Source organism: Aquarana catesbeiana, linkage group LG10 (genome assembly GCF_042186555.1).
Source record: "Aquarana catesbeiana isolate 2022-GZ linkage group LG10, ASM4218655v1, whole genome shotgun sequence".
Taxonomy (NCBI): Eukaryota; Metazoa; Chordata; class Amphibia; order Anura; family Ranidae; genus Aquarana; species Aquarana catesbeiana.
The window spans coordinates 202,818,166-202,845,934 of record NC_133333.1 but is presented as its reverse complement, the minus strand read 5'-3'; the positions used below and the strand labels follow the sequence as shown (position 1 = coordinate 202,845,934).

The window sequence follows — 27,769 nt, the reverse complement described above, 5'->3', positions numbered from 1 at the left end:
TCAGACCACAGGACATGGTTCCAGTAATCCATGTCCTTAGTCTGATTGTCTTCAGCAAACTATTTGCAGGCTTTGCAGAACAACCTCTGGATATGACGATGAGCACGTAAACTCAACTTTGGTCGACCATGGCGAGGCCTGTTCTGAGTGGAACCTGTACTGTTAAACCGCTGTATGGTCTTGGCCACCATGCTGCAGCTTAGTTTCAGGGTGTTGGCAATCTTCTTATAGCCTAGGCCATCTTTATGTAGAGCAACAATTCTTTTTTCAGATCCTCAGAGAGTTCTTTGCCGTGAGGTGCCATATTGAATTTCCAGTGACCAGTATCAGAGGGTGAGATCGATAACACCTAATTTAGCACACCTGCTCCCCATTCACACCTGAAACCTTGTAACACTAATGAGCCACATGACACCGGGGAGGGAAAATGGCTAATTGTGCCCAATTTGGATATTTTCACTTAGGGGTGTACTCACTTTTGTTGCTAGCGGTTTAGACATTAATGGCTGTGTGTTGAGTTATTTTGAGTGGACAGCAAAATGACACTGTTATAAAAGCTGTACACTCACTACTTTACATTGTAGCAAAGTGTCATTTCTTCAGTGTTGTCATATGAAAAGATATAATAAAATGTTTACAAAAATGTGAGGCGTGTACTCACTTTTGTGAGATACTGTAAATGTGCCCCATAAGAAAAAGCTATGGATTTACTGTCCCTCGATCACCCCTACACAGGCCATGCACTTGCCGACTCTTACCAGTAAATAGGCAGGTGCCCTGATCGGACCTGAGGGTATGCAGTAGCCTGTTAGAAAGTTTTTGTATCAGCACAGAGCGGTACTGTGGGTACAAAGAGAGTACTATGTGCCGCGTTTCGAATTTGCATACGAAAAATAGGAATTTGAGGGCTTGGACTTTATAGGCACGAGCACAAGGGATATATGGTATAAACATTTTTTATAAACTTATTAAACATAGAAAAATACTTGTTAAAAAAGACACATTGTCAACTGTTTGATGGACTGATTTTCTGTTGAAAATGTGTCTTTTTTAACAAGTATTTTTCAATGTTTAATAAATTTATAAAAAAAATTTATACCATATATCCCTTGTGGTCGTACCTATAAAGTCCAAGCCCTTAAAATTCCTATTTTTCGTATGCAGTAGCCTGTAGTTGAAATTAGATCCGATGCATTCCCCCAAAATATCCTATTTTCACTAATAATAAGAGGATTGCATTTATGGCAGATAGAAACCCTATTGTAATTACATATCTGTAGAAAGCAAAGAAAGTTCGGACTGATCCAGTACAATGCACTTTATTAAGTTATAAAAGACCAAGATTGCAGGCTGACATAGACAGAGTAGATGGTTGATGGATTTTGTGCTATCAGCGCTTACTCATATGAGTAACCATTGATAGAGCGAAACGTGTCAACCATCTAGTCCTTCTCTGTGTCAACCTGTAATCTTGATCTTTTATGACCGAATAAAGTGGCTTGTACTGGAGTGCAGCCATCCAGACATTCTACGGTGCAGCCTGTGAGCTGAGCTGGCACCCAATTGGAAGGTGTGTGTTGTGGATATGTAAGTAGACTGGACTTACCTGGAGCAGCATCTTTTTGGTTTAGATAAATATATATCTGGTTTACATTGTTTCTTCAATGTTTTTCTACATCATAATTTTGTAAAGCAACAACAACAACAACAAAAAAACTACTGATCAAGACTTGGGTCAGGTAAACATACTTTATTGGTCATTTGCCTAAAAGGCATGGTTTATGAGCATGGACAGTAGTAGCTGTCACGATCAGTAATATGTATTCTTTGGTGTAGCTATATACATTATATTATCAAAAGTATTGGGACGCCTGCCTTTAAATGCACATGAACTTTAATGACATCCCAGTCTTTGTGGGGTTGTTTTTCAGGGGTTAGTCTTGGTCCCTTCAAGTGAAGGGAACTCTTAAGGCATCAGCATACCAAGACATTTTGGATAATTTCATGCTGCCAACTTTATGGGAACAGTTTGGGGATGGCCCCTTCCTGTTCCAACATGACTGCCCACCAGTGCAAAAACAAGGTCCATAAAGACATGGATAAGTGAGTTTGGGGTGAAGGAACTTGACTGGCCTGCACGGAGTCCTGACGTCAACCCGATAGAACACCTTTGGGATTAATTAGAGTGGAGACTGTGAGCCAGTCCTTCTCGTCCACATCAGTGCCTGACCTCACAAATGCACTTCTGGAAGAATGGTCAAACATTCCCATAGACACACTACTAAACCTTGTGGACAGCCTTCCCAGAAGAGGTGAAGCTGTTATAGCTGCAAAGGGAGGGCCAACGCAATATTGAACGCTACGGACTAAGACTGGGATGACATTAAAGTTCATGTGCGTGTAAAAGCAGGTGTCCCAATACTTTTGGTAATATAGTGTAGGTTGAGGCCCCAATGCAAACCTTAGACCAGCTCCCCAGTACTGTGTCTCAACCCTGCAGCCCACACTATAATACACTTACTATTATGCAGAGCAAGCAAAGAGGTGCTGTACTGAATAGTTGGTACACAGGACATTGATACTTCCCTATGAATTTTCTTAGCTTGATCATGCAATGTCATAAGACCAAGTGCAAGGGACACATGGAGAAACATATATGCCCTGTGCTCGTGTGTGGTCCCTGTGCCATTACAACTATTATAGATCATATCAGGTAATGAAATTACCTTCAATTTAATAAATTTACCAATGTTTTATACATGTTGTGTAATAAAAAAAATCTCTATCTTTTTCAATATCAGGCACTTTTACCCCTTCCTACTCAGGCCAATTTTCAGCTTTCAACGCTGTAGCACTCTAAATTGCACGGCCATGGAACACTGTACCCATATGAAATATTTATCATTTTTTTCACACAAATCAAGATTTCTTTTGTTGGTATTTAATCACCACTAGGTTTTTTATTTAAAAAAAAAAGTGTTTTTCTTTGTTTCTGTAAAAGTTTGCAAATAGATAATGATTATATAATGATTAGATAATAATTCTAGTACATTTAGGCCAAAATGTATACTGCTAAATTTCATTGGTGAAAATAACCCAAATCAGTGTACTGTTAATTATTTAGTCTGTAGGAGAGTTATAGAGTCCACAAACTATGCTATATACAGTATCTGAAAATGTATCACTCCTGATGTACTATATAATTTCTTGAGGCCCGAAAATGCCAGGACAGTACAAATACCCCCCAAATTACTTTTTTTTGGTATTTAGTAAGAAACATTGGCAGTTTTTTGAAGTTGTAATTTTTTGCCACAATTTTTTGGAAAATGAAGCAATTTAAAAAAAAAAATGTACATACTATCACCAGTGCAGTACAGTGTCATCATCGAACTGCTGTGGTGGTGATCAGGGACACTGACTAATGATGACAGTATGTAAAAAAAAAAGTAGTAATTTTTTAAAAAAATGTTTACATTTTTTTAAGATTTTTTTTTTTTTTTTTAGACATTCTGATTGCTTATACCAGTGAATTCCTCTGTTATAAGATACTATTGTTACTGAATGAAATTGAACCATTCAGTGTGTATTGTTGTTATTAGCTGTGATTGCCCATCGCTAATCACATGGTACTTTGGCCCTGTCTGTACTATGTGATTACTGTGACCAATCACAGCTAGCAACTCAATTGTACACAATGAATGGCATGAATGGAAGGCATTCATTGTTTACAATTGTCATATGATCTGCTGTGATTGGTCACAGTGTGCACATGGTACCGGCAGCAGCCCAGCACAGTGATCTGTCATTGGCTGTGTCCAACATGACAGATTGCGCCGCAGCGTGGCCAGTGGGGTGCGCTTGAGGTGAGTTCCAGGAGGACATCATATGACGTCCACCTGAAACAACAAATGTCCCACTCAGCAGTTATTGGTCTACTGGGAACTGGTTAATAAATTCCTTGATCTTTCTATGGATGATTCTATCATTCATTTGGAAAGCAACAGCAGAGTAACTAATTAAAGGCAGATTCTGTGTGTGGTGTCAATCATTTTACTGCATTGTAAAATGTCTGTCACCGCAAGGACACATAGAAAACAATTGTTTTCTAGGGCTGCGCTAAAATGCAGTCACGCTGCATTTTATCGCAGTGCTCCGTACAGAATCGCATAGAACTGTTCTGCAGTGCAGCGCATCACACTGCTGAACAGCACCGCGAATGAAGTATGTGTTTTGTACATTTTAAATAAAGATCTGATTAAAAAATATAAAAAAAAAGAAAGCTGTGTGATGCGATGAATCATGCACCACACTGCCTCCTACTGTAGTCAGGATTGGACAGCTGACAGAGCGGTAAAGAAATCTTTGTTGCTGTGCAAACTTAGCCTTAGACCTGGGTGTAAATGCTTGATTGGTCATTTGCCCTATGAACATGGTTTACGGGCATGGACAAAGTAATAGCTATCCTGATTACCAATATCTGTCTTTGGATTTTCAGTACATGGAATGATCTTTAGTTTTGGTATTTCAAAGCCAACCTCTTTAAATGATGCCTCCAGTTGTTCCTTATTAATGGTCAGGCAGGAGAATCTCTTTTGTCCAACATAGTAGTAGGAACAGTTAAGTACACTCTGTATTACTATGTGACCCCCAGGTTTAATTAGGGCCTTCAAATTTCTCAAAGCATTAGTGAAGGATTCCACATCTTTGCAGGGTGCTTCTAAACAGAGGCAACTAATCAGGCAATCGGCTTGTGGCATCTCCACCGGGTCATATGGGTTCTTCTTCAGAGCATCACATTTCAGAACCTTTGTCACCGTTCTCCTTAATTTTTCTATCTTTTTCTTACAGCTTTCACTGTCACTGAAAGAGAAAACTATAGATTATTTTTCTTTTAGTGTAATGATTGCCAACATTAAAGGCAAATTCACCTGTTTTTTTTTTTTGGTCCAAACTCCAGCTCCTCTATGTACCAATATACCATTATTGTGCCTCTGTTGCAGAAAAGAAAAAGCTTTCTCTGTCTTTTAGGACAGGCCTTACCTCAGCCCCCGGTGTGTTCATAAAAAGCTCCTCCATTAGTTCCTGGCCCGTCCTAAATGTGTTTTTTAGGACATAAAAACCAGTACCTCATAACACACACCCTGCACCCCCCCCCCCCCCCACTCCAGAAGATAGCTCCTGCCCACTTCTGTGCTACCATACAATCACTATCAGTCTATATATCATTATCTGTTCTCAATAAATACATAGTGATCATTTTTTTGGTTCCTTTATCTTGCATAGATCACTCATTTGGCAGAGTGTGCAGGAGCTGAGTGATCACAAGCAGCCTATGTGGAGCAGAGCTGTAGTATTGAAAACAGGAGAAGTGTGTTCCTGGAAGTCTTTAAAGTGAATGTAAAGCCTCAAGGTTTTTCACCTTAATGCATAGAAAAACCTTCTGTGCTGCAGCTCCCCCCAGACCCCCCCTTTTCTTACCTGAGCCTGATTCGATGTGCATGAGCGCAGAGGGCTCCAGCTGCTGTCTCTCTCCTCATTGTACAGATTGATAGCAGCAGGAGCCACTGACTCCTGCTGCTGTCAATCAAATCCAGTGACACGGGAGTTGGGGTGGGGTAGAGCCCTGCTGTCTGTGTGAATGGACGCAGCAGCGGGACTCTGGAGCGAGCCCAAAGCGGCATTCCCTGGGGGCACCCGGTGAAGAGGAGGGGCCTGGCGCACTGGTGGGGCACCCCAGAAGAAGAAGATCGGGGCTGCTCTGTGCAAAATGATTCCACAGAGCAAGTACGTATAGGCATGTATGTTTTTTTTATAATAAAAAAAACAAGGGTTTACAACCCCTTTAAAGCTCACCATACACTATACCAGCCCTCAAAAATTCCACTTGCCTGCTCGCATTTTGAGAGTGGATTTTGAGGGCTGGCAAGTGTTGGCTGCCTGAGAGCACCGCCGGCAGGTGGGTTGTATGGGAGCCATTCTCCCAGTGATAGGAGAGGAAGAGAGAGGAGAGCCGCTGCCCAGATGATCGAAGCGCCTGGAACATAACAGCTTTCATTTCAATAGCTGTGTGTTCCCCGCCGCGCGCCCTCTTATACAGCCCCTCCTCTTTGTCCAGGCACTTTGATAGACAGATTATCCATCCAATCCTGGGACGGGTGATCTGTCTATCAAAGTTCCCCAAACAAGGGGAGGGGTTGTATATAATGGTGTGCGGCGGGGAACACACAGCTAATGAAATGGAAGCTGTTATGTTCCTGGCACTCTACTCAACTAGGCGGCGGCTCTCCTCTCCTGCACAGGTAGACTGCATTGAGGATAAAGGCTGCATTAGTGACACAGTCTGCATTGGTAGCACAGGCTGCACTGGCGGACACAGGTTGCATTGGTGGACACGGGCAGGCTGCATTGGTGGACAGTGACACAGATAAAGTTGTTGTTAATATTTAGTTTTATAACTTAATTCTGCATAAGACATTTAATGAGATAATTTATGAGGGCGTGTCTAGGGGCGGCATTCGGGGCGGGGCAGGGTAAGGGTTGGGAGGGGCAACTGGTGGCGAGTAACCCTTGAGGCCTGGCTAGTAGCTCAGGACTTGAAATTTTGAGCCCTGCACTATACAATCTGATTGTACAATCTCCTTTAGATCTGCCATAAACTATGTAGTGCGAGAGCCTGCCTGATTGGATACAGAGTGATTAGACAGATGTCTCCACTTTTTATACAGTGCCTTGAAAAAGTATTCATACCCCTTGACATTTTTTACATCTTGTCATGTTACAACCCAAAGCGTAAATGTATTTTATTGGGATTTTATGTGATAGACCAAGACAAATAGGCACATAATTGTGAAGTGGCAGGAAAACTATAAATGTTTTTCAAAATTGGTTTACAAATAAATAAGTGAAAAGTGTGGTATGCATTTGTATTCAGCCCCCCTGAGTCAATACTTTGTAGAACCTCCTTACGCTGCAATTAGCTGCAAGTCTTTTTGGGATGTCTCTACCAGCTTTGTACATCTAGAGAGTGAAAATTTTGCCCAATCTTCTTTGCAAAATAGCCCAAGCTCTGTCAGATTGGAAGCAGAGAGTCTGCAATTTTCAAATCTTGCCACAGATTCTCAATTGAATTTAGGTCTGGACTTTGAATGGGCTATTCTAACACATGAATATGCTTTGATCTAAACCATTTCATTGTAGCTCTGGCTGTATGTTTAGGGTTGTTGTGCTGCTGCAAGGTCTCAAGCCTTTTGCAGACTCTAATGTCCGCGTACACACGAGCGGACTTTAAGGCAGACTTTGTCCTGCGGACTTTTCGACTGACTTTCCGAATAAATGGACTTGCCTACACACGATCAACCAAAGTCCGATGGATTCGTACATGATGACGTACGACCGGACTAAAACAAGGAAGTTGATAGCCAGTAGCCAATAACTGCCTTAGCGTTGGTTTTTGTCCATCGGACTAGCATACAGACGAGCGGACTTTTCGACCGGACTCGAGTCCATCGGACAGATTTGAAACATGTTTCATTTCTAGGTCCGTCAAACTTTTGGGAAAAAAAGGTTCGCTGGAGCCCACACACGATCGAATTGTTCGACGGACTCAGGTTCGCTGGACCAAGTATGCCGTAAAGTTCGGTCATGTGTACGCGGCATAAGAGGTTTTCTTCTAAGATTGCCCTGTATTTGGCTCCATCCATCTTCCCATCAACTCTGACCAGCTTCCCTGTCTCTGCTGAAGAAAAGCATCCCCACAACATGTTGTTGCCACCACCATGTTTCACGGTGGGGATGGTGTATTCAGGGTGATGTGCAGTGTTATTTTTCCACAACACATCGCGTTTTGTTTTTAGGCCAAAAAGTTCACTTTTGGTCTCATCTGACCAGATCACATTCTTTCAAATGTTTGCTATGTCCCCACATGGCTTCTCGTAAACTGCAAACGGGACTTCTTATGGCTTTCTTTCAACAATTGCTTTCTTCTTGCCACTCCTCCTGTGGACAGATTCTCCCACCTGAGCTGTGGATCTCTGCAGCTCCTCGAAGAACGAAGAAGCAAACTCATTTTGCCACGTGAAAAAATGAGCTACAGATGCAGCAAAATGCACCACGCCAAAATGACCCATGAGCTACTTTGCCAAGTGTAGGGCAGCCCATTAAAATGAATGGGCTGCCCTATGGTGTTGCAGGAAAAATGAGCCAACAAAGTGCCAACAAAGTGCACTCCCACTATGCTAGGTGTAAATGGTGTGTTTACACAAGAATATGGATCTCCATTCATATCTGTGCGTTTCCAAATGCACAGCAAACTGCAAAAAAACCACACACACTTTGCTGCATGTTTCTGAAATGCGCTGCCAACAAGCATCACACTTGCAGCACAATTAAATGTTAATGGCACCCCAAGCATGGGTAGTAGGTGAGGCTCTGCCTTGTGACAAACGTGTTGCAAGTGCAACAAAATACAAGGTAAAAAATGTGCCATGCTCTGCTCTAAAAAAAGTTCTGGAGCTTCTTTGGGGCATTTGACATGCATAGGGCAGCCCATTCAAGTGAATGGGCGGCCCGATGCATTAAGAGCGGAAATGTTTCAAAACGCCCCCAAAAACATATGAAGGAATATGAGTTCCTGCTATGTGGAGATGGGAACAGGGCTTGATAGTGTCTCCATCCATTCCCTCCTATGTACTTGCATAGAGGTGGCCATACACTGTACAATCTCTGTACAATTTTCTTTAGATTTACCAAAACTATGGAATAGGAGGACCCACCTTACCAACCCATTCAATTGTTATCAAATCAGACATGCCCTTGCACTATATAGCTGATGGGAGATCTAAAGGAGTTTGTACAGAAAGGGAGTGGAAAAAAAAGAAGAGGTGGTATAGTAATGAGGGAAGTGTGGTCCGGACCGATAATACACATGTAGCACCCTCTACATAGGTATGTGCTAGATTAGGATTTTTGGTAAGTATAGGTAAATTTAGGCAGGCCTGGCTGGCAGCCAGCCCTGTTTGCTTTAGTTTGTGTGGGCTGAGAGTGTCTCAGAGTTTAGCAGCTGGTGACTCACAGGCAGCCTCACGGAGACCTCCCTCTTTCTTCTAGAGGATTCTAGAAGGAGAGGAGGAGAGGAGAGGTGGAGTTGCCTGGGGTATTCTAAGGAGCTCTGACCAATCCCCAACCTGGATTGGGAGGAGGCAGGCCTCCTTAAATACAGTATCTCACAATAATGAGTACACCCAGTGGCGGAATTATTGGGGTCGCTGAGGTTGCCATGGTGACCAGGCCCCTTGCTGCAGGGGGCCCTAGTGGGCCCCCTGTATATAGTAGGAGGAGCGGAGACAAGCTCCCCGATCCTAAGCCGAACTGTAATCGGCACTGTGCAGGGAGCTGGTCACATTGATTGCAAAGTGAAAGCACAGTGCTGTGCTCTTTGTCTCCCCCTACAGTGCAGTACCCGGCATGAAGAGCTAAGGTAAAGGTCTGCTGTTTTTTATCTACTGTATATGTGTTTATATGTATTTGCATGTATGTATGTGTGTGTGTATGTATGTATGTGTGTGTGTGTGTGTGTGTGTGTGTGCATATATGTGCATGTGTGTGTGCATGTATGTATATGTGTGTATGTATGTGTATGTGTTTATATCAGTGGCGGTGCGTCCATAGAGGCGCACGGGCGCCGCCCCCTCTCTCCAGGCACCCCTCTATCACAAATAGATAGATTCATGCATAGCGTGAATCTATCTATGGCCGCCACTGCCCCCATATTCAGACGCCTGGCCCCTTTTTGGACGCCGGGCGCCTGAATTACACTGACGGGGGTATTTTTAAAGCACTAATAGGCTTCAAAATAGGTGAACTGCGAGTACCATGCTTGCCGCTCACAGTCCACCCAGGTGTCTTAGAAAAGCGACTAAATATTCACTTTCCTAACACTGAACCGCCTCTCCACCAATCAGGTGCTCGGGTCTGTTACCCGTCACCTGATTGGCTGAAATGATAGGCGCCGCTATTGGATGCCTATCAGGAGGAGAGGATGGGAGGAGATGCATGGAGGACCCCGCTCGTCGCCGTCACCCGCTGCCGCTGCCCCACTGAGACAGGGTGTCGGGCAGACTGCGAGCGGGCAGAGGGGTCACAGTGGCAGCATTTGATGGCACAGTGGCTGCGTTTCAGGGCACAGTGGCTGCGTTTCATAGGCACAGTGGTGGCAATTGATGGGCACATTGGCTACGTTTGATGGGCACAGTGACTGCGTTTGAGGGCACAGTGGTGGCAATTGATGGGCACAGTGGCTGCGTTTGATGGGCACAGTGACTGTGTTTGAGGGCACAGGAGTGGCAATTGATGGGCACAGTGGCTGCGTTTGATGGGCACAGTGGCTGCGTTTGAGGGCACAGTGGTGGCGATTGATGTGCACAGTGACTGCGTTTGATAGGCATAGTGACTGCGTTTGATGGGCACAGTGGCTCCATATGATTGCCACAGTGGTGGCAATTGATGTGCACAGTGGCTGTGTTTGATGAGCACAGTGAGGCTGCAATTGATGCGTTTTTTTTTTAAAGAATTTTTCAGTTTGCTTGCGCCCCCCCCAAAAAATTTTGAGCACCATCTGCCACTGGTTTATGTGTGTGCATATGTGTATATATATATATATATATATATATATATATATAATGTGTGTGTGTGTATTTATGTATTTTTGTGTGTATGTATGTGTGTTTACATGTATATATGCACATTTTATGTATGCGCTTTTAATCCTGACCCCCTATATGTGTCCCATTAGAACTGATTTTTTTTTTTTTTTTTGCTTGTTCATAGTACTAGCAAAAAAAAATGCTGTTCCTCTGAAAAGTGATCCATGCTCAGATCGCTTTTTAGAGGCATTTGACAGCCGGTAAAGAGGCAATATGTTGCCTCCTGACCGCCTGTTTTAACCCCTTTAATGCATCATCACTATGCTGCAACTGCATGCAATGCACACAGTTGCAGGTGGTTGCAGTGCAGCCACTTCAAGGGTGCCCTGACTGGAAAAAGATTGAGAAACACCGACATAGAGGAACCCATCTCTCCATTTTCCTCCTGCAGCCCCTGAATGCCTGTGGGAGGGAGAGGAGGAGAAGGGGGGGGGGGGGAGAAATAGATTCCTTTACATGCAGCCACCCACTTGTGTTCCGCCATAGGGCTCGGAGAAAAGAGCCCTATCCGGGGGTCAGGGGGGCCCTTCGTGGTTTCTTGCATCGGGGCCCTGAAGATTCTAGTTACGCCTCTGAGTACACCCCTCACATTTTTGGAAATATTTTATTATACCTTTTCATGTGACAACACTCTTCGCCAAGATGCACAGAAAATAAGGAAAAGAACGTCAGCTTTGGAAGGATGCGTTAAAGAATTAGAGGATACATCACAGCCATTGGGCAAAGTTATTGAAGAAGTAAGGAAAAAAATCAGATATTAACGCTCGTAAGCTGGAAGATCTGGAAACCGATTTTGACAAAATAATATTAGGCTGGTGGGTCTTCCGGAGCAATCTGAGGGAGCAAACCCTACAGAATTTGCAGAAACGTGGTTATGGGAGACGATTAGGAAAGAACATCTTTCTATGTCCTTTTCAGTTGAAAGAGCACATTGAGGGCCTAGTAGGCCCTTACCAGCAGGAACTCCACCACGGCCATTTTTACGATTACTTAATCAACGAGATCGATTACTGAAGGAAGTAAGTAAGTAAGTCGTTTTTTTAGTGGAACTAAAGTTATGTTCTTTCTGGACTTTTCTCCAGATGTACAAAAACAGCGTAAAAAAATTCAAGATGTAAAAAAAGGTTGCAGACCCTGCAACTACCATACTCAATGCTATACCCTGCTAAATTAAGAGTGGAGGCAAATCATGTTGCACATTTTTTCGATAATCCATAGGATGCCACTGAATAGCTGAATAGGCAATATAAATAAAATGGAATGAGAGGAAGAAAAGAGAAGATATAATATATACATTTTTATTTTTCCTTTTTTTTCTTCTTTCCTCTCTATCTATATAGATGGGACATGGTTAGCTTTTTTCATTTTTTTATATAGAGCCGGGGAAGGAGTCCAGTAAATTATTACTGTATGGACTCTCTATATTTTGTTTCTGTAGGAAATGATTGGTTGTTGAATTTTGTTTTGTAGGAGTACACATAGTCATGTATTTTTTTTTTGAGACTTTTTTTTTTTCCATTATTAGAAATAATTATTTGACTTGTTAAATTTAATGCAAGTTCTAGTATCTTGGAATATTAGGGGGATAAGTGACCCAGTAAAAGAGACAAGCAATGTTTACTACATTAAAAGTTTTCTATCTCCATTATCTGCCTGCAGGAGACTTATTTAAATATACATAAATTATATTTTTTGAAGCGCACACAATATCATTTTACTTATACTACATACTCTAGAGGTGTGTCTATATCGATAGCAAATGATGTTGATTTCTCTTGCAGGCAGGTAAAAATAGACACTAAAGGTTGCTATATTTTTTTATATTGCACAATGTATAGAAAAACATATGTGCTAGCTAATATATATACAGTGGGGACGGAAAGTATTCAGACCCCCTTAAATTTTTCACCCCTTTTTATATTGCAGCCATTTGCTAAAATCATTTAAGTTGATTTTTTTTTCCTCATTAATGTACACACAGCACCCCATATTGACAGAAAAACACAGAATTGTTGACATTTTTGCAGATTTATTAAAAAAGAAAAACTAAAATATCACATGGTCCTAAGTATTCAGACCCTTTGCTGTGACACTCATATATTTAACTCAGGTGCTGTCCATTTCTTCTGATCATCCTTGAGATGGTTCTACACCTTCATTTGAGTCCAGCTGTGTTTGATTATACTGATTGAACTTGATTAGGAAAGCCACACACCTGTCTATATAAGACCTTACAGCTCACAGTGCATGTCAGAGCAAATGAGAATCATGAGGTCAAAGGAACTGCCTGAAGAGCTCAGAGACAGAATTGTGGCAAGGCACAGATCTGGCCAAGGTTACAAAAAAAATTCTGCTGCACTTAAGGTTCCTAAGAGCACAGTGGCCTCCATAATCCTTAAATGGAAGATGTTTGGGGTGACCAGAACCCTTCTTAGAGCTGGCTGTCCGGCCAAACTGAGCTATCGGGGGGAGAAGAGCCTTGGTGAGAGAGGTAAAGAAGAACCCAAAGATCGCTGTGGCTGAGCTCCAGAGGCTCAGTTGGGAGATGGGAGAAAGTTGTAGAAAGTCAAACATCACTGCAGCCCTCCACCAGTCGGGGCTTTATGGCAGAGTGGCCCAATGGAAGCCTCTCCTCAGTGCAAGACACATGAAAGCCCGCATGGAGTTTGCTAAAAAACATCTAAAGGACTCCAAGATGGTGAGAAATAAGATACTTTGGTCTGATGAGACCAAGATAAACTTTTTTGGCCTTAATTCTAAGTGGTATGTGTGGAGAAAACCAGGCACTGCTCATCACCTGTCCGATACAGTCCCAAAAGTGAAGCATGGTGGTGGCAGCATCATGCTATGGGCGTGTTTTTCAGCTTCAGATACAGGACGACTGGTTGCAATCGAGGGAAAGATGAATGTGGCCAAGTACAGGGATGTCCTGGACAAAAACCTTCTCCAGAGTTCTCAGGACCTCAGACTGGGCCGAAGGTTTACCTTCCAACAAGACAATGACCCTAAGCACACAGCTAAAATACTTAAATGATTTTAGCAAATGGCTGCAATATAACAAAGAGTGAAAATTTTAAGGAGGTCTGAATACTTTCCGTCCCCACTGTATATATATATATATATATATATATATATATATATATATATATATATATATATATATCACCCCCATATTCCTCAGAGGTACTTAACCGCTTCAGCCCCGGAAGATTTTACCCCCTTCCTGACCAGAGCGTTTTTTGCGATTCGGCACTGCATCGCTTTAACTGACAATTGCGCGGTCATGCGACGTGGCTCCCAAACAAAATTGACGTCCTTTTTTTTCCCACAAATAGAGCTTTCTTTTGGTGGTATTTGATTGCCTCTGCGATTTTTATTTTTTGCGCTATAAACAAAATAAGAGCGACAATTTTGAAAAAAATGCATTATTTGTTACATTTTGCTATAATAAATATCCCCCAAAAATATATAAAAAAACATTTTTTTCCTCAGTTTAGGCCAATCTTATTCTTCTACATATTTTTGGTAAAAAAAATTGCAATAAGCATTTATTGATTGGTTTGCGCAAAAGTTATAGCAATTACTAAATAGGGGATAGTTTTATGGCATTTTTATTAATAATTTTTTTTTTACTAGCAATGGCAGCAATCAGCGATTTTTATTGTGACTGCAACGTTATGGCGGACGTGTCGGACATTTTTTAAACATTTTTGTGACCATTGTCATTTATACAGCGATCTGTGCGATTAAAAATGCACTGATTACTGTGTAAATGACACTGGCAGTGAAGGGGTTAACCACTAGGGGGCGGGGAGGGGTTAAGCATGTCCTAGGGGAGTGATTCTAACTGTAGGGGGGATGGGCTGTGTGCGTGACGTCACTGATCTCTGCTCCGATGACAGGGAGCAGAGATCCAGTGACACTGTCACTAGGCAGAACGGGGAGATGCTGTTTACATCAGCATCTCCCCATTTGTCCTCTCCATGAGGCGATCGCGGGTATCCCACCACCATGCTTGACTGTAGGCAAGACACACTTGTCTTTGTACTCCTCACCTGATTGCCGCCACACACGATTGACACCATCTGAACAAAATAAGTTTATCTTGGTCTCATCAGACCACAGGACATGGTTCCAGTAATCCACGTCTCTAGTCTACTTATCTTCAGCAAACTGTTTGCAGGCTTTCTTGTGCATCATCTTTAGAAGAGGCTTCCTTCTAGGACAACAGCCATGCAGACCGATTTGATGCAGTGTGCGGCGTATGGTCTGAGCACTGACAGGCTGACCCCCCACCCCTTCAACCTCTGCAGCAATGCTGGCAGCACTCATACGTCTATTTCCTAAAGACAAACTCTGGATATGATGCTGAGCACGTGCACTCAACTTCTTTGGTTGACCATGGCGAGGTCTGTTCTGAGTGGAACCTGTCCTGTTAAACCGCTGTATGGTCTTGTCCACTGTGCTGCAACTCAGTTTCAGGGTCTTGGCAATCTTCTTATAGCCTAGGCCATCTTTATGTAGAGCAACAATTCTTTATTTCAGATCCTCGGAGAGTTCTTTGCCATGAGATACCATGTTGTTCCAGTGACCAGCATGAGAGAGTGAGAGCGATAACACCAAATTTAATACACCTGCTCCCCATTCACACCTGAGACCTTGTAACACTAACGAGTCACATGACACCGAGGAGGGAAAATGGCTAATTGGGCCCAATTTGGACATTTTCACTTAGAGCTGTGCTCACTTTTGTTGCCAGCAGTTTTGACATTAATGGCTGTGTGTTGAGTTATTTTGAGGGGACAGCAAATGTACACTGTTATACAAGCTGCACACTCACTACTTTACATTGTAGTGTTGTCACATGAAAAGATATAATAAAATATTTACAAAAAACGTGAGGGGTGTACTCACTTTTGCCAGCATTGCTGTAGAGGGTGGGGGGTCAGCCTGTCAGTGCTCAGACCATATTCCGCACACTGCATCAAATTGGTCTGTATGGCTGTCGTCCCTGAAGGAAGCCTCTTCTAAAGATGATGCACAAGAAAGTCTGCAAATAGTTTGAGAAAGACAAGCAGACTAAGGACATGGATTACTGGAACCATGTCCTGTGGTCAGTGCCGGCAGCATGAGTGCTGCCGGATCTGGGGAGCTACAGTTCATTGAGGGAACCATGAATGCCAACATGTACTGTGACATACTGAAGCAGAGCATGATCCCCTTTCCTCGGAGACTGGGCCGCAAGGCAGTATTCCAACATAATGACCCCAAACACACATCCAAGAAGACCACTGCCTTGCTAAAGAAGCTGAGGGTAAAGGTGATGGACTGGTCAAGCATGTCTCCTGACCTAAACTCTATTGAGCATCTGTGGGGCATCCTCAAACAAAAGGTGGAGAAGCACAAGGTCTCTAACATCCACCAGCTCGGTGATGTCGTCATGGAGGAGTGGAAGAGGTCTCCAGTGGCAACCTGTGAAGCTCTGGTGAACTCCATGCCCAAGACAGTTAGGGCAGTGCTGGAAAATAGTGATGGCCGCACAAATTATTGACAGTTTGGACATTTTCACTTAGGGGTGTACTCACTTTTTTTGCTAGTGGTTTAGACATTAATGGCTGTGTGCTGAGTTATTTTGAGGGGACAGCAAATTTACACTGTTATACAAGCTGCACACTCACTACTTTACATTGTAGCAAAGTGTCATTTCTTCAGTGTTGTCACATGAAAAGATCTAATAAAATATTTACAAAAATGTGAGGGGTGTACTCACTTTTGTGAGATACTGTAGGTGGCAGGTAATCAAACCGTGTGTGTGCAGCCTGATGTAAGAGTGATCCTGTGTAATTTGCCGCATGGAGAAGCACTGTTCTGACAGGAGGGGAGAGCACAACACAGCCTGCACCTCTCCCTGGCTCTGTAGCAGTTCACCCCTGTAAGATGGGGGGGGGGGGGCAAATTGTACAAATGCTGGGAATTGTACACAATAAAGGGGGGTTAGGACAATAAGTTGTGCTTGGGATGCTTGTGGTGGAGGAGCCTATTTCTGCTGGAAAGGTTAATGAGGATGGGGGGGGGGGGGGATTTGTGCTTGGAGTGGGGGTTGGAGGGGGGTTACGGAATTTGTGCTAAGAAGGGGAATGGGGGGATAGGTGCTAGGGATGGGGGGGGTTTGGATGAATTTGGGAGGGAGGATTTTGTGCTAGGAAGAGAAATTTGGAAGGGGTTGTGCTTGGAGGAACTTGTTCTACCGGGGGGGGGGGGGGGGGATTGAAGGGAGAGGATTTGTGCTGGGAAGAGGGATGGCAGGGATTTTGTGCCAGGAAGTGGTGGGGGAATTTTGGCTAATGGGATGGACTGGGGGCAGAGGAAATTGGGGGTGATTTGTGCTAGGAAGGGGGATTGGGGGGATTTGGGGGAAAAGATTTGTGTTAGGATGGGAAAGTTGAGAAGAAAGAGGAAGTGTGCTAGGTGAGGCAATTGTTTTGGGTGACGGAGATTTGTACTAGGAGGGGGGGAATTGATGAATGATTTGAGCTGGGAGGCAGGATTGGGGTGCAAATATCTGTGCTGGGAGGGGGGATTTGAACCTGGAAAGAGGTGGGATTTTTGTTTGGGGAGAATTTTGGCTTGCAGATATAATTTATGCTTAGGGGTGAGTGTGCTGATTAGTGCTGTCTTTTTTTTTTGATTGGGAGAAATTTATTAGAAATTTGCTCACACTTGGGGGGGGGGGGGGGGGGCAGTTTGTCATCTTCACCCCAGACGCTGGATGACCTTATCCCAGCACTGCCCCAATGCCCACCCTACACAAAGGGCAATCAGCAGGACGAAGGACAGGGGTCAGTAGGGCAGTGTACAGGGGTCAGCAGAAAAAAAGCCAGGGTTAATGGAGGCAGGGCACTCAGCAGAGCTCCCCCTCCAATCCCCACACTGCACACAACCTGGGCACACAGCCGATCTCCTCCTCCCCACACATTGGAATGGCAGCGCAGTGTCTGTAAGGGAATCTGATCTCAGCTATGTTCTGTGTGGGGAGGAAGAGATCGGCTGAGTGCCCAGGCTGTGTGCAGTGTGGGGATTGGAGGGGGAGCTCTGCTGAGTGCCCTGCCTCTATTAACCCTGGCTTTTTTTCTGCTGACCCCTGTACACTGCCCTACTGACACCTGTCCTTCGTCCTGCTGATGCCTGTACACTACCCTTCTGACCACTGCCGCCTGCCCTGCTAACCCCCTTTCCTCTGCCCTGTAGACCACTGTCTTCTACCCTAATACCCCCTGTTCTCCATCCTGCTGACCCCATTTCCTGTGCCCTACTGACCCCCTGTAAACTCCCCTGCTGACCTCCCATGCTCTGCCCTGCTGACCCCTGTCCGCTGCCCAGCTAACCCCTGTACACTGCCTTGATTACTCACTGTACCCTCCCGTAAATACAAATGGCCTCTGTACTCTGCCCTACAAACTACTGACCCTATTCTCTGCCCTGCTGACCCTTGGACACTGCCTTACTGACTCCAGTACACTTCCCTACTGACCTTGCATCTTTTACCCCCTGACATTTTTTACTGCACCCCCACATTAGACAGGAAAGATCCAGTCATGATTGGGATTCCTGGGCCAGAAAGGACATTAGAAAAGGTTTCTATTGATTATAAAAAGTGAAATTCTGCTTGAAAAGGTGAACTTAGCATTTAAATTAGTAGTAAACCCTCAACTAGAACACATTTACTTGGCTAAAAAACTGTATATCGTAGTTTTTATTCATAAAATACTTTTGTCTGTCTGTTGCAATTTTTTTTTTGCATCTCATCGTCTGATCTCTTTAAAGCCTTGTTCATCAACTTTCTGTCTACATGCACTTTCTCCAGTGGCAGCTGCACATCATTTCTTCCTGACGTTTACAGCAGTGGACTGTCTCTGTGCAGTGTGTATCTGTACAGCTGTTTGTACTCCTAACCAGAGGCCCATGTGACAGGGTGACAATTCAGGAGTACAGTAGAGGAGACTGTTGTCACCCATAACAGAAAGTGCCTGAACAGTCTTCGGTGAGATCACCAGGTATTCCTTTATTAAAAGTTGCATATTTAAAGTAGATGTAAACCCAGTCACCAGAATCTCATCGAATCTTTAACATGTAAGTACTTCTAAAGCAATTTTGAATAATTTTAAAGTTACAGCTTTCATTAAACTAGTACCCAGGGATCCTCCCATGAATGTCCTTATTGAACTTCTTTTATATGGTGACAGTGCTCTGACTTCCAATTGTTCACTTCAGGGCTCTTTGCAGCGGGAACGCGGGGGAACGCAGTTCTGGCACCTCCAGAATTGAATGTATTTTATGAAAGGAGTGTCGGGGTGTGCTGGAGGCTCTACTGATGCTGTCTGCTGGGGGATCCATTGTCGCTGGTAGGGATCTTTTTTTGTGTGGGAGTCAATTGTTGCTGGGAGGGATGTACTGTTTGGGGAGAGGTCTATTACTGCTGGCGAGTCTATTGATGCTGGCTGCTGGGTGACCTGTTGTTGCTGCTGGGGGTCTATAGTTGCTGGGGTGGTACTTTGTTGCTTTGGAGATCTATTGTTGCTAGGGGTTCTATCATTGCTGGTGGATCTATTTTTATGTGGAGGATCCATTGTTGCTAGGGGGTCCATTGTTGCTGGGGTGGGGTCTATCAAGTTCCGTGCAAATTACTTAGTAGCAGAAAATGATACTTGGTTCTGTATTCTCTAAAAGGGTCGGTACTGGGAGGTGGGTAGGGGGTGGAACCAAGGGACGGTGCTCAGAGGTGGGTAGGGGGTAGAGATGAAGGATGACTTAGAAGGGAGGAGTTCCTGCAGCTATTCTCTGAGAAAAAGAAAAGCCCTGGTTCTCTTATACTGTCACCAAGTGGCTTTGACATCCACTTCTTGTTCAAATTATAAACGGCCATGCTGAGGCACATTGTTCCCCTATTGTCACTATCAGGAAGCCTACCTTGAGAATTTTCCTGAAACCAGTGCTTGAGTACATGCTCCTAGTGCAGGATATCCGCAGCATTGAGATACAACAAAGAATGAAAGTAGTATTTGGTAACTAAATGTCATCCAGTTAGGGTTCACATCTACTTTAAAAATACAAGCCAATTAGGAATTTTGTCACCAATATCGGTGCTAGAATAGGAAAGGTAGGTCTTATCAATGCATCAATATATAACAATACCCATAGTAGCATCAAAATAATATTTACTATGTTCAATACACTACATATGATTTAACATGATAATTCAATTATAATCTATATTTATGACTTAACGTTTTGCCTTTGGTCAAGCAAATAAAAATAATTTAAAACTGTACTTTAGATAGATTAAAAGACACAAATAAGTGCAGCACCGTAATCATTATTACACCTTTAAATGTCTTTTTTAAATACCGGAAGCGCCAGAATTTGACTATCAACCTCTTGCAATACCTGTACAGATGAACTGGAGTGTGAAAAGAAGAAGCAGTACAAGGAGCCAATCAGTTAATGACAAGCAGCATGCTGATAGGAAGAGAAAGCAAAGTGAAGGAGAGAGAAACTTATCACTGTGCTGCTTCTCGTTTCACTGTCCATTTACTGGATAGGGTGGGACCACAAAGACCTAGGCTCAGAGAAATCACACTGGCCATCAGAATGAGGACTTCTGGTGGTAGAAAAAAGTACTGCATGAAAACTTCTTAAAGTGGAGTCCCCCCCCCCAAAAAATTTTTTTCAAAATCAGCAGCTACAATAACTGCAGCTGCTGACTTTTAAGATTAAGACACTTACCTGTCCAGGGCGCCTGCAATGTCCTCACCCAAAGCCGAGCTGTCCCTTGGCTCCTGGGTGCAGGCGCTGGCCTCTTCAGTAAGGGAATCGGGATGTGAAGCCTTGCGGCTTCACAGCCTGGTTCCCTACTGCGCATGCACAAGTCACGCTGCGCGATCTCACTGGTCCCTGCTGTCTTCTGCGACCTGTGCGTCTCCCAGAAGACAGTGGGGACGGGGACGGAGGAGGGGCCAGACATGGCGTAGATCGCCACGAAATCTGCGGCAATCTATCGCTGGAAGTGGGAGCAAATACCTGTATTATACAGGTATTTGCCCCCCCCTCCCCCCTGAAAGGTGCCTGAGGTGACACAGGAGGGGGGGAGGAACCGGAAAAGCGGAAGTTCCATTTTTGGGTGGAACTCCGCTTTAATGCAAGGTAAATACTGCAGCAAACATGGGTGTTTTTTAATCTTTTTTAATGAGCTATTTATTTTTATTTTGTTACATTTAGCTGGGGTTTTAAGTGTTTTCTGTATTTAGCTTGTGTCAAACTTGTAGAATTAAGACCCTTTAGAGAGTTCTCATTCAGGTTCAGCAGTCATTCCACGCCTAGGATGGTGTGGGACATGGTTCCCACCTACATTGCTGGCCATCAGCTGCCTCCTGCTTCTGTGAAAACTTTGGAAATAAGATGCAGATATTGCATTGCTGGAGTCCCCAACTATCCCCCCCCCCCCCCATTATGCCTGCTTCAGAAATTGAAAGAGAGGGAGAAAGCAGTCAGAGAAAAAGGACAGAACTGCTGTTACATAGGCACATTATTCTAATCACGCTGACATGTGTAGCTTACCTATTACCTTCCAGTTCACAGACAAACTTGACAATTTTAGTCCAGTCAAACGCATCTGGATCATTCCTCAGCCACTTCTGTAGCTGTATTCGGTTTTGTTCAAGAAAGTCGGAAGTGATGATATTATTGAAAACTTTGCAAGCAGAGAGAAGCTGATAAATTGCGGGTCCAGCCCCAAAGTCAATTAATATGTCTCCTTTAACACCACCTTAAAAAAAAAAAAAACACAGTGGGATTACAATTTTTAAAATGTAGAAAACTTTGTAAACTGGCCTATTTTCAGGCTGCTTTGGACCAGGCACATGATCCTGCTCCTCTGTGTCAGCCAGCACCACTGCAGGGGAGAGGAGAGAGCGCTCTGACAATGGCTAGTGAAGCCTGAAGCAGTGACATTACCCATAGGCTTTATTGGCAACAGTGCTGGCTGAAACAGGAGAGCAGGACCACGTGACTGGACCGGAGCAGCACGATAGTTGATAAGTATACATATCTATCTGTCACATTAGTAAGCACGGGTGCTAGGAGGGGACAGTTTTAGGAGTAGCTAGGGTTAAGCTGGAATTCCCTTTTAATCTATTGGTTGGGTGTTGTACTCAGTCATCTCCACCTCTCCATTTAAAATGGGAGCTGACAAAAAGTGAGAATTTGGATCACTTTCCAGCTATCCTTTTCAAATACAGTATCTCACAAAAGTGAGCACACCCCTCACATTTTTGTCAATCTTTTATTATATCTGTTCATGTGACAACACTTAAGAAATGACACTTTGATACAATGTAAAGTAGTGAGTGTACAGCTTGTATAACCGTGTACATTTGCTGTCCCCTCAAAATAACTCAGACACAGCCATTAATGTCTAAACCACTGTCAACAAAAGTGAGTACACCCCAATGTCCAAATTGGGACCAAAGTGTCAATATTTTGTGTAGCCACAAATATTTTCCAGCACTGCCTTAACCCTCTTGGGCATGGAGTTTACCAGAGCTTCACAGGTTGCAACTGGAGTCCTCTTCCACACCGCCATGATGACATCACAGAGCTGGTGGATGTTAGAAACCTTGCGCTCCTCCACCTTCCATTTGAGGATGCCTCACAGATGCTCAATAGGGTTTAGGTCTGGAGACATGCTTGGCCAGTCCATCACCTTTACCCTCAGCTTCTTAGCAAGGCAGTGGTCATCTTGGGGGTGTGTTTGGGGTTGTTATGTTGAAATACTGCCCTGGGACCCAGTCTCCGAAGGGAGGGGATCATGCTCTGCTTCAGTATGTCACAGTACATGTTGGCATTCATGGTTCCCTCAATGAACTGTAGCTCCCCAGTGCAGGCAGCACTCATGCAGCCGCACACCATGTTACTCCCACCACCATGCTTGACTGTAGGCAAGACACACTTTTCTTTGTACTCCTCACCTGGTTGTCGCCACACACGCCTGGCACCATCTGAACCAAATAAGTTTATCTTGATCTGATCATACCACAGGACATATTTCCAGTAATCCATGTCCTTAGTATGCTTGTCTTCAGCAAACTGTTTGCGGGCTTTCTTCTGCATCATCTTTAGAAGAGGATTCCTTTTGGGACAACAGCCATGCAGACCAATTTAATGCAGTGTGTGGTGTATGGTTTGAGCACTGACAGGCTGACCGTCTCATATGTATATTTCCCAAAGACAACCTCTGGATATGATGTTGAGCACGTGCACTCAACTTCTTTGGTCGACCTTGGCAAGGCCTGTTCTAAATGGAACCTGTCCTGTTAACCCACTGTATGGTCTTGGCCACAGTGCTGCCGCTCCGTTTCAGGGTCTTGGCAATCTTCTTATAGCCTAGGCCATCTTTATGTAGAGCAACAATTCTTTTTTTTCAGATCCTCAGAGAGTTCTTTGCCATGAGGTGCCATGTTGAACTTCCAGTGACCAGTATGAGAGAGTGAGAACGATAACACCAAACTTAACACACCTGCTCCCCATTCACACCTGAGACCTTCTAACACTAACGATTCTCATGAAACCAGGGAGGGAAAATGGCTAATTGGGCCCAATTTGGACATTTTCACTTAGGTGTGTACTCACTTTTGTTGCCAGTGGTTTAGACATTAATGGCTGTGTGTTGAGTTATTTTGAGGGGACAGCAAATTTACACTGTTATACAAGCTGTACACTCACTACTTTACATTGTAGCAAAGTTTCATTTCTTCAGTGTTGTCACATGAAAAGATATAATAAAATATTTACAAAAATGTCCGGAGGCGTACTCACTTTTGTGAGATACTGTATATGCACGAACCACCTAGTTGGGTCTTTTTATCGCATGCACAGTTTATTTGACATTCTTTCTATAAGGTTTTATTTAGTACATAAAAATGTGAGAGGTGTACTCACTTTTGTGAGATACTATCTCTCTATATAGTGCTCAGCATAACTGAAAACACCCCAGCAGATTTGCCAGAAAACCTTTACTTTCCTTTCAGAATCAACATTTTCTATGGGACACTATACTACAAAATACTCCCACAAATGCGGGCCATTAATTACAACCAAGATTTGTTAATTTGTGCTCACAAAAAAGTATTTTTCCTAACAAATTAATTCAAGACCATGTTGCAAAAATGAATACACCCCAATGAAAGCCTTAGGGCTCATGCACACTGCAGCTCAAAGGAGCTCAAAGGAGCGGTTCCTACAGGCTTTTGAGCTCTTATTTTTTCTGCTTAGAAACTTCCCTACATGTTAGCCAATGTGTCCATGCACACTAGGGCTTTTTTAGGCGTTTCAGGCATATGCACCTACAGGCAGAACCCCCTCCCCCCACCACCACCAAACTCACGTTTTTGAGAGGAGCTAGTGCCCCAAACAGCTCAAAAAAGCTCAGAAACCCACAAAAATGTTTGTTCCAGCTTTTTGGTTTGTTTATACAGTGGTTAAGAAAATACTAACTTGGAGGGTTTGGATAAACTTATGCTCAAAAAAAGCTGGAAAGAGCTCAATAAAAACACAAGAAAAAGCACAAAAAAACACAAGCTTTTTCAAGCTTTTATCGGCGGAAAAAAAGCTCAAAAGCAGCTTTTTTTAGAGCTGCAGTGGTGTGCATGAGCCCTAAAGCCTTGTACACATGATACGATTGTTGGCAGGGGATTGTCTGTTGACAGACTGTTTTCCTAAAATCTTACCGTTAGTACGCTCCTTTTGACAATTGTTGTCCAACTTTCAGCCAACAAATGTTGGATGGCAGGCTAGTAAATTTTCAGCGGACAACGCTATGTTGTCAGATTTTCATATGGACAGTACACAAGTCCGTCACACAAAAGTCAAAAGTACAAACATGCATGCTCGGAATCAATGCTCACCAAACACGAAATTAGCAGAAGGGGACCAAAGGGTGGTGCTCAAGAGCTGAAATTCCTTGGAGTACATCACTACATTCGTGTTTGTTGCACGACAATTGTGTACCGTTAGTATGCAAGACAAGATCCTGGCACACGCCCTTTAGACAAAAATCAGACGCTCGGTTGGCCAACAATCGTACTGTGTGTACGAGGCTTTAGGAGCAAAGCTAAATTTTAGACAACAAAATCCTAATTAACAAGAATTCAACTAGAGGTGAGTCTAATTATTCATTAAACATGTGTCCAGCAGACAGTTGATTAAAAAAAGGGCATTACTTAACAAAGAAAACCCCTTCCCATTTTATGCTGTCAGCAATGGCACCACATGGAAGATAAATGTCTTGTATAAAGAAAATAATTTCTTTACACAAGAAAGGTGAAGGCTACAAGAAGATCAGCAAAGCTTTACTTATCAGTCAGAATACTGTAGCAAAAGTAATACAAAACTAACAAAGATGGAACTGCAACCATCCCACAGAAACGTCCAGGCCATTTGCGGAAGTTAACGCCTCGACAGGAGCATCTTCTGATGGGAAGTGTTGAAGAAAATCACCATGCAAGTTCACTGCAGTTAGCTAAAGTAGAAAGCCAAACTGGGGTGATTGTGTCCCATGACACAATACGGCGTACACTGTAGAGTGCAGAGGAATGGCATGCATGGGTGTCCTCCATGAAGGAAGCCTCTCCTAAAGCCCATGCACAAAAAAAAACTGCCTAGAATTTAGAAGGGCCCATGCTGAAAAGAAAGAAGATTATTGGGACTCTGTACTCTGGAGTGATGAGACCAAGATAAATGTTTTTGGAACTGATGGCTTCAAAACTGTATGGCATTGCAAAGGTGAGGAGTACAAAGAAAACTGCATAGTGCCTACAGTGAAACATAGTGGCAGCACTCATGCCGCCCCACAGTCATTGCGGGGATTTTTTTTTAGAGCATATCATAAAAATTTGGTGAAATTACATTTAAAAGTGGAATTGAGTGGTTTAAAGTGTAACTAAGCTGTATCTGGTCACCACAAACTGGAAATGCTTATAATTTCACTTTTAATATTCAAAGCCAACTCACCCAACAATCCATGTTTCAGTGCTTTATTTTGTTGAAAACTGGTGCCCAAAACTGAACTGCATTTTCTAGTGAAGTCTTACTAATGATTTGTACAGGGGCAAAATGATATCTCTTTCTCTCTGGAGTCTATACCACCTTTTATATAAGATATATTGGTAACTTTAGAAACTACAACTTGGCATTGCATCCTCTTATTAAGTCTATGATCTACCAGAACAGCCAGATCCTTCTCCACCATTGACTCTCCCAGCTGTTTTCCTCCTAGTATGTAAGATACATGCATGTTTTTAGCCCCAAGTGCATAACTTTACATTTATCAACATAAACCTCATATGCCACATAGTTGCCCAATAGCGCATTGAGGTTGGAGACATCCTGTAGGGATGTAATTCCACTGCATAGCTTGGTGTCATCTGCAAAGACTGAAATGGTACTTTAAATCTCAAACCCTATATCATTCATAAACATGTTAAAAAATAAGGGTCCCAGCACTAAACCTTGGGGTACACTAATAACCTTATAATAACTAATAATGATTGAATACAGTCTTTTAGCTAGTTTTCTATCCATTTCCAAACTGAAATTTCTAAGCCTGTAGACTTTAATTTACAGATTAGCTGCCTGTGGGGAACTGTGCCAAACGGTTTGGCAAAAAAGTATACTACGTCCACCGCAATTCCTTTATCTAAGTTTAGCATGTCTAGAAGACCCCTGATGTCTCATTTGTTCCCCAATAAATCTAATGTAGTATAGATCGAACTCCATCTGCTTTTTCCCCAGCAAGTGACACCAGGACCTGAAAGTGAAAATGTGAACAACCTTGCTAATCCCCCTCCACTGTGCCTGGTAGCACACACCATGCCAGTCCCAGGCGAGCGGAGTCCAGGAGACATGGCAGAGGTGTGCATGGGAATGGAGGGGTTAATACTCACCAGGATGCGTGAAAGCGAACCAGCGGCTATACAGCGCGACATACAGTGGTGGCAGTAAAAGAGTTAAGTGCAGCTTTTCTCAATGCAAAATGAAGCCATTCTCCAGTTATAGCTCCTTCTTCAGGGTGATAATATGTTCTGTAGTAATCCACAGGGTCAAACTCATCGATGTAGGTTTGAGATGATGAGTATGGAGTCTCCATGCTGATCTATCTTCTGTCTATGAGAGTAAAGGAAATTTACTGGACTGCAACTGAAACGGGGAATGTAATACTTTGGCATAAAGAGATAAATGGGAAGTTTATGTTTAATTATTAACATCAATTAAATCTTCAAAATGCTGTGAGTCTGCCAGCACAGTGATAGATGGTGGAAACACCTACAAAATTTGGCTTCGTTACACAATTAAAAAATCACAAACTTGCAAGAATGGTTTATTAGTTTAGCTAGTAGAAATTAATTACAGATATCTGGATTTGTTCTGTAATGTTGAACATATTTCACTAGTTATCCAAGCAGCTTCTTTAGTTCTATTGAATGTCAGCATACTTGGCGTTTATATTATAGCCCCAAAACCCAAACACAAGGTAAGTAAACCAGCATATGGAAAGTAGATTGGAAGGAAAAACATCATCTCAACAAATGGATGGCCCAACATAGGAGGTCAAACTCTGCAGGCCAGGACTTAGTAGTCTTCCTACTCCTCAAGCAGAACTGCCATTCTTTCCTTGTCAAAAGAAGTTTATTGAGTATACAATGTTATAAAGATACATAAAGTAAGTTTACAAGGATCTATAAAGTAAGCTCATTGTTTTACAGTAGGGTTTATATAGGTAAATATCATGAAATTTCAAATATTAAACATTGGGTTCACGTAAACCTAGATTAAAGATATATATCATTTCCTTAGTTACTTTTGTAGGTATTTAAATGATTTATACCTACTATACATATTGTTTACAAGTAGAGTGTATATAGGTCAAATAAATTCTGATAATGAGCTTTAATCGTAAGGTGGAGAAAAGGAAAGAGAAAGAAGAAAAAGGGTTGAAAGGTAGAGATATGGACCACAAG

General features: G+C 43.0%; 1 protein-coding gene across 1 annotated transcript; it reads right to left on the bottom strand.

Annotated features, from left to right (window-relative positions):
• Positions 1-1,735: 1,735 nt before the first annotated feature.
• Positions 1,736-26,963, bottom strand: LOC141111112 (nicotinamide N-methyltransferase-like). Its single transcript, XM_073603129.1, has 3 exons — positions 26,736-26,963; positions 21,315-21,522; positions 1,736-4,860 (listed from the first exon to the last, which is right to left on the bottom strand). The coding sequence occupies exons 1-3, from the start codon at positions 26,896-26,898 to the stop codon at positions 4,422-4,424; spliced, it is 810 nt and encodes a 269-aa protein (XP_073459230.1). The 5' UTR covers positions 26,899-26,963; the 3' UTR covers positions 1,736-4,421.
• Between the last annotated feature and the right edge of the window lie 806 nt (positions 26,964-27,769).

Coding starts and splice junctions, on each gene's coding strand:
- LOC141111112 (XM_073603129.1), bottom strand. CDS start 26,898: ATGGAGACTCCATACTCATCATCTCAAACCTACATCGATGAGTTTGAC. Junction 21,523..26,735: donor TTTTACTGCCACCACTGTAT/GTCGCGCTGTAT, acceptor TTTTTTTTTAAG/GTGGTGTTAAAGGAGACATA. Junction 4,861..21,314: donor TGTGAACTGGAAGGTAATAG/GTAAGCTACACA, acceptor TTTCTCTTTCAG/TGACAGTGAAAGCTGTAAGA.